Source organism: Volvox carteri (genome assembly GCF_000143455.1).
Source record: "Volvox carteri f. nagariensis unplaced genomic scaffold VOLCAscaffold_114, whole genome shotgun sequence".
Lineage (NCBI taxonomy): Eukaryota > Viridiplantae > Chlorophyta > Chlorophyceae > Chlamydomonadales > Volvocaceae > Volvox > Volvox carteri.
In genome coordinates this window covers 172,255-179,508 of record NW_003307657.1, presented here as the reverse complement: position 1 = coordinate 179,508, position 7,254 = coordinate 172,255, and the positions used below count along the sequence as shown (strand labels likewise).

The window sequence follows — 7,254 nt, the reverse complement described above, 5'->3', positions numbered from 1 at the left end:
GGGGAAGGGAGGGGCTGTGCTAGGGGGGGAAGGGAGGGGAGGAGGTGACAGCACCAGTCCGTATGTATGTATTTAAGTGCGGGGAGAGGGCAAAGGGATAGCAGGACTCGGGTGGAAGGGGAGAGAGAGGTGCCCCCAGTGGATCGACATGCCAGATGGCGGTGTCACGCTGTTTGTTTGTATGTCGATACCTGGAGGTTCGTCTTTGGCTCGTTTGGGGGGGGGACTGAGGGTTGGTTTCGGAGGTGCTGAAGTCCATGCCTTAGGGTGTGACCTGTTTTACATACATACGTATGTACGTATGTACATACGCACATACATACCGTGAGTCAGCGGGTGCTTCCCCCCTCCCCCTCCTTCATACGAAGTCCCTTTCCCCCCTGTCCCCCTTCCCCCCCTCGCTCCAGGGTTTTGTTGCAGTCGTACTGACCGGCGACACGATGAGGCTGCACTTCTATACCACCGGGCAGAGCGGGCCCACATACACGCGCTCCCTCTCACCGCCCCCACCACCCCCGTCTGGGTGAGGTGCTGACCGGGCTGACGGACTGACGGACTGACAGCAAACCCACCTACCGACATACCGACCGACAGTGATTGGCGGACTGAGAGCCACCACCACTGCCGCCGGCTGTTAGTGGACAGCGGCTCGGGACTGTACGGCATTAGTTGTGGTAGTTGGTTAAGAGGGTTAAGGACCCAGGGTGATGCTGATACAGACAGACAGACAGACAGACAGGCACAGGTGATAGTAGTAGTAGTAGTAGGAGGAGGAGGGCCACCTTAAAGGGGGGAAGGAGAGGGGGGACGAGAGCTGTGTGAAAGTGCAGGAAAAGAGAGCGAGAGAGGGGGCAGCGGGGCGGGGGGAGGACCTGGGTAGTCGCGCGGCCCCTAGCGCGGGGTAAGTGCAGGTTTCACTTTCCTTGTGCCCCTTGGACCCCACCCTCAAGAGCTGTTGGTGGTTGGGTTACGACGAAGCACTCGTGTGTTGGTCGCGTGGTGTGCGGTGTGGGCCTTGTGTGGGCCCCCGATACCCCTTGCTGCTGCTCAGGGTGGCGGGTGGGGGGAGGGGCGTCGGCGGAAGAGGCTGAACATCACCTCGTAGACCCCCGGGGGACGGGGAAGAGGGAGGCGGGGGAAACGGCAAACACTTGTGTCGTACAACTGCAGTAGCAGCAATGGCTTGGCGGGTTCTTGCTTTGCTGGTGGATAGGGTTGGGTGGGTTGGTGCGGTGACTGTGCGGGTGCGGGTGTGGAAATGGCGGCAGCTGGCTGGGAGGAGGGCGGGTGGGGAGAGGTGGGGGAGATGCGCAAGCACTCACCCACACCCACACACACCCACACACCCACACACGCACACTCGACAACGTTTTTCTGTCACTTATGAAGCACTGATGCGCAACGCGTTGCGGCATGCGTTGTTTGCCTGTACGTACGTCTTTATGTATGTATGTCTATATGTATGTGTCTAGCGTGTGCATGGCGGTGAGAGAGCCACTTCATATCTTGTACACGGTGCATGTAAACGCAAGTTCGTTCCTTGTACATCGAATTGAAACACGTCACCGCATCAGGGACCCACCAGGGAGCCAGTTTGTCTGTCTGTCTGCTTTCTGTCTGTCTGCTTTCTGTCTGTCTGCTTTCTGTCTGTCTGTTTGTCTGTCTGTCTGTTTGTCTGTCTGTCTGTCAATTGGCCCAAAGCAACGTATCAGTGAGCCGTTGTGGGGCCCCAGATTTGAAACGCTTGTGAGGGGGGGGGAAACATCTATTCCCCCTTCTCTCCCCCATCCTCTCTCTCTTTGTCCCCACTACCTCGTGCCGCTCGTCACAACCGTCACAACCGCCGCATGTATGTACGGCTGTCTAAGTACCTTCCAACCTCTCTTCCTGCACCGCCCGCATCATCAACCACACTATGCCGTGTTCTGCACCTCTTCATTTCGTACCACTTCACCTCGTACAGCTTCACTTCGTACAGAAATTCACCTCGTACAGCTTCACTTCGTACCCCATTTCACTTCGTACAGCTTCACTCCGTACAAAAATTCACTTCGTACAGCTTCACTTCGTACAGAAATTCACCTCGTACAGCTTCACTTCGTACCCCACTTCACTTCGTACAGCTTCACTCCGTACAAAGAGGGGGTCCCTTGTGAAGCAGCTGCCCACGTTTCTAAAGCCTGTATGTTGTTGGATAGGAAGGTGCATAAGTACGTTTGCGAGGAACAGAATGGTGCCAGGCTGGAGATTCAAGTGCAGTTGCATAATGGAATGTAGATGTTTACAGGGTGTTTGGCGCACGGTGCAATGTACTTGCAGTCATGTCGTTGCGCACGCGTATGCAAGAACAACAGCAACAACAACAAGAACAAGAACAGCACCACAGGAACAGCGCGTGCACAGGCCACGTCGCGTCGGTCCTTTGCTATGATGTAGGAACGAAGAATAAGGCCTTGGTTCAAGTTTCCTGTTGCACGTGGATGGCCATGCCAGAAGAGGCAACATGATGGGTGAACTCGCACGCTACCAACTTGCCCCCGAGCACGCGACGAGCGGACATAGGAAGGAGTGCAGCGGGGCCCCCCCTTTCCCCCAACGCTCACGCAATAGACCATCCCAAGCGCTGCTGACCGTATGGCCAGCAGCCGCCGTTCACACACGAGTTAAGGTCGGACATGTATGCACCGTGAATGAAACCCCAAGTGCGATCGTGCCCAAATACAACAGCACTGCCCAATGTCCAGAAGCCTAGCGCCGAAATCGTGGGACCCTATCCGTCAAGCGTTAGGTTTCCAGTTGCTGTGTGGGCTAGGCGAGCATGGCTGGGGCGTCATGGTCTTGGACTGTCACGGCGGTGGGTGTGTGGGTGCTGCCGGCACGTTGCCAGCTCATCATGTAGAAGGCCGGGCTGGCGGAAGGCGGTCCGTGCAGCACATTGTAGCCGCTCGGCCCCCGAGCCTTGAACTGCGCGATGTAGAGGGTCTCCATTTTTTGGGCTAGAGCAGGATTGGCGGTGGACATGAGGCGCGTGAGGGTGAAGTGGTCTCGGAAGGGTTGGTAGTGGTGGGCGTCATCCTTCATCCAGCTGGGTGGGTTGCGGGCATGAGCTTGGAAGCACCATTGAGGGTCCCGGGACTGGCCGACGTACACCCTTCCGGTCGGTGCGCACGTGATGGTATACAGTCAAGTGCGGGTGGGGGCACTGGAATCTGGCTCGGCGGGGCTGGTTGTAGCTCACTTGGCTGGCGTGGTTGTGGCGAGGAGGGTGCCTGACGCTCACGCCTGCTGCGTGGCCGTCAGCACCGAGAGCGCGAAGTCTTGGTCCGCCTTGAGGACGATGCTGGCGTCCATGCCGTAATCATAGATGAGCGCAATGGCGGTATCCGCTCGCAGGCTGCCGGCAGCCGTGATCCACAGCTGCATGACTGTCGCGTGCATCACCGTTGCTTTGTCCGGCATGTCGCCCTCATGTATTTCTGCCGTCACGTTGTACAAGAACGCTGCATGGGCGTGGAGGGTGGGAGGGTGGATGTGAGGTTGGCGGGATGGCGGGGCGGAAGTGGAGGCATGCAGGGGTGGGGCGTGACAGATAAGGATGCTGTGGCCACATGGCCGGGCAGTTGGAAAGCGGGCACGGGGGACGGCAGCTGGCGCAAGCGAGCAATAGGCAGCAAGGTAGGACGACTTACTGCTGGCGGGCTTGGCGCCGTGCTGCGCCTGGAAGTCGTCCCTGTACTTTCGGCCCTCGGCCAGGAGCACGTTGAACTCGGCGTTGGTGTGCTTCGCGTGCAGGACGTCCTCATCGTGACATCCCATGCTTCCCAAGAGCAGTTGCTGCCTGACGGTACGAGGGGCAGCAGCAGGGTGTGTCAAGATGGTGGATGCATGGGACAGCCGGAGAGGTGCATGGGTGCGCAGCAGGGATGGCATGCGTACTGTTCGGTAGGGTGCAGCACGGCAAGGCGGCTACTAGTACCGGAAGATGAGGCGCTTACTTGAAGGTGAGCGGCCGTCTCGGCACCCCGGCCGGTGAGGAGCGATCGTGGCCTCCGCCGGTTGGCGACACCGCTGCTAGCTGCGCCCACAGGTCAGCTATGTTGACGGGCGGCTTGGCTGCGGCGCCGGCGGAAGAGCCCAAGTTGACGGGCGAAAGGGTCTGAGGTGGGACTTGTGATTGGCGTGCCATTTTCGGAGGCATGTTGTGCGAGGTGACAACAGTAGAACAGGTGTCAGCGAAGCGAAAGTCTGGCTGGCTGCCGTCCGAAAAAGGGAGTTCGGTCTATAAGCAAAAAAAAGGAAACAGGAGAATGTATGAAAAAGAAGGCGACACTGGCTGGCATTTATACAAGTCGCGGCATCGTACAAACGGGACGCTTCAAGGGGGCGGGCTGAATCGGAAGGGCGACGAAGCGCGGTCTGTACGTCTTCGCATGGCGAGCATGGACGACGGCAGCTGCGCTAACGGGTGGGGCGCTGGGACAAGTTGTATGCGGAAATGAATAAAGCGCCATGGACATGGCAGGTGGTCATGCGGAAATGTGAAAGCGGCGCGTTGCGTTGCGCCGAGCACAGCAAAAAGCAGTTGCAAGGCAGGAGCGGCATGCAGCTCGCCCGCACGGTTGTGAACGCGAGTTCGGACAGTATTGGTGTGTAATGTATGAAATGAAGTAAAGTGCGTTAGGTGGTGAGGAGACGGGACTGGGGACATGGTGCTGACGGCGTTGCGCAACTGTAAAGACGTGAGAAATTGTTCGGAAAGGGGCCTCCTCCTGAAGCGCAAGAGATACTCGCGGCCGGTGAAAGAGCCCCGGCTGGCAAGCCAAGTCGGAATCGTTTATATTCTAGGAAATGCACGTCAACTCCAGCCGGATGAATGATGCATGATGTCGGCTAGCACGCGCAATATCCATACCGCAAATTCCATACCGCACAAAAAATGTAGATGGCGAAAAACGCTAGGAGCCGGGACGCAGAATCGCGCTGCGATTCGAGAAGGGCACATGAAAGGGTGGCGCATGCGTGCAGCGATGCGAAGGACCGGCAAGGAGCATGACGTAACGAATTTCGACCATAGCGACGGGTCGGCGGCCGTTAGTGGCGGTCCATACGAAAGAGTAAAATAACGCTAACCGGCTGTGCGCCCGCTGGCAAAAAGACGAACAGACCCAGGGAGCTGCGGACGACACTGGGAAACGTACGCGGCGCGCGAACCGGGAGCGTAGCTGAAAGGTCAGGAAATGCGAGAGGTGCAATGCAGCAGTTGACGAAGAAGCTTTAAGTGGCAAAAGCTTGTTGGCGGAACGGCCATGGCTACTGTCAGACCACAAGAACGGGCGCGACCACATGAACGCACATGAACGCACGCTCCGATCCAGACCAGAACCAGACAATTCGCAATGAAGCACACGCGGACGAGAACGATGCCTCACCGGCATGTAGGTTCGGTGCATGCAAAAGAGCGCAAAGCGCAATCCGGCTGTTCCAAAGAACTGCCGGTGAGGCGGCAACCGCCGGTAACTGCCGACAACTGCCGGCAGTGTAGCACCGAGGTGCAGTGCAGGAGGTGCAGTGCAGGAGTTGATCAGTTGTGAGCAAGCTATTTGAAATGCTGCAGGCGGTGGCGAACACAGATCGGGCTGGCGTCCGTAATGGACAATTGCACGACGTTGCTGGCCGTGCTGTCCAATGTAGTATCAGTGGCGTGTCCAGAAGAGGTAGAGACTGTGCAGTACATCGCTCAGGTGCACGCGGAGGATGGGCAGCAGGCGAGGTCGGCGATGAGGGATGTGGCCATGGCGGCCATGTTCGACATCATTCAGTGGCATGTCCTTCATGGCTGGGCCCTGGCAGTCCCGCTCTGGGAATGCGTGGCGTTGCCCAGCGTGCATGCGAATGAGATTCTGCAGTCGGTGCTGGCCTCAAGCAATGCATCCGGTCTCAAGCAATGCATCCGGTCGCAGTTATAATCTCAGGAATCGCACTTGTCCCGACGCCGAGGAGGAGACTCAAGTGCTGGTGAAGTCGACGCAATCGGCAACATCCATTCAGTGGAACATCTTTCGGTCACAGCTGGCCAAACTGCCCAAACTTGATGCTGACAAGCCCGCTGCAATGTCCGCTCGCGCCCGCTGTCAGTCTAAGCTGACAGATCCTGAAGGTACGCGCCAAAATCATGGCCTCCCACGTTATCACCCTTGTTGTATCATGTTGTAATGGTCATGCGTTGTGTAGATGCTACCACGATGAGGGGATACCTAAAGGGTGCGACCCATCGACGCCTTCCTTGGAGTGATTGTGCAGTCTTCCGGTCAGCCGCGCTGGGTTCTTGGGTATTAGGGCACACGGAAAGATTCGTTGCTTTGCTTGGTGTGTCCTGTCGAAGTCTGCCCAATGACGCCCGTTGTTGCCTGTCGTGGTGCTGGGACAAGACTATGACCAACCACGCGACCCCCCTGCACCCCTTCTCATAGACGGGCTGAGGAACGTCCCCAATAAGCAACTCCTGGAGTTAGAGGAGATGTTATTAGAATCCAACCAGGAGAAGGAGATGGCGAAACAAGCTAGCGCCTGTTTCCCTCCGGCCGGTGAGTTACTCTCGCTTACAGCTTCGACATGTGCGCCTGCAAAGTGGTGGCGCTGCCGTCCGGAGCAATCATGGCCCATCCACGGTAAGTGCAGTGCAGGGGCAAGGGTTGGCGGGGCAGACAAGGGGCATGTGTGGGAAAAGGTAAGGTGACGTGTGCAGTATAGGCACATGTGGCATATCCTGAACGTGTGCTGAGACCGTGTGCTGTTCATGTTGCCAGGTTTGTGTACGGCTGCACATGTGGACGGGTGCAGCTGGTGCTGCTGTGTCAAGCGGCAACCAGTGCGCGCATTGCCAAGTACTGGTCGTGCGGGTGGCTGTGCGAGCCATTTGACGAGGCCGATGAGGGCCTACTGCACCAGCCTGCTGGGGCGACGGAGCCGAGCATGGGTGGCAATGTCATTGTTGTCCGTCCCACGGCCTGTTTGATGTCAGACCTGCTACAGGTCGCACTACGGCTGATGACATTGTGGGAGGCAGCTTCCGATGCAGAATGGTGTCGAGGCAACGTGGCCTTGAGTGTGGTACATGCCATGACGGGAGCCATGATGCAGCTGCCACACATGAAATGGTTGTACATGACGTTTAGGTGCACAGCGTGAGGGGCAGCCCGGCAGGAGTTTGGAACTTCTGCCTTGCACAGAAGGGCGGCAGTGAGCCGCATTCTG

The 7,254-nt window shown here is 57.8% G+C and overlaps 2 protein-coding genes across 2 annotated transcripts in view; one reads left to right on the top strand and one right to left on the bottom strand.

Moving 5' to 3' along the window:
• Window positions 1–2,061: 2,061 nt before the first annotated feature.
• On the bottom strand, window positions 2,062–4,198 carry VOLCADRAFT_100338 (uncharacterized protein; the record flags this gene model as incomplete). The annotated part of the gene is made up of 5 exons (XM_002958946.1): window positions 2,062–2,180; window positions 2,880–3,085; window positions 3,281–3,500; window positions 3,690–3,838; window positions 3,996–4,198. 5 exons carry the CDS (start codon window positions 4,196–4,198, stop codon window positions 2,062–2,064), a joined length of 897 nt encoding a protein of 298 aa, XP_002958992.1.
• Window positions 4,199–5,353: 1,155 nt separating this feature from the next.
• Window positions 5,354–7,254, top strand: part of VOLCADRAFT_100337 (uncharacterized protein) — a gene marked incomplete at both ends in the record, with an annotated part of 2,330 nt that continues 429 nt past the window's right edge. The window contains 6 exons of the mRNA XM_002958951.1: window positions 5,354–5,495; window positions 5,692–5,770; window positions 5,961–6,157; window positions 6,471–6,584; window positions 6,679–6,727; window positions 6,807–7,184. Coding sequence (XP_002958997.1) covers window positions 5,354–5,495; window positions 5,692–5,770; window positions 5,961–6,157; window positions 6,471–6,584; window positions 6,679–6,727; window positions 6,807–7,184 — 959 coding nt within the window. The remainder of the gene's footprint in view (window positions 5,496–5,691; window positions 5,771–5,960; window positions 6,158–6,470; window positions 6,585–6,678; window positions 6,728–6,806; window positions 7,185–7,254) is intronic.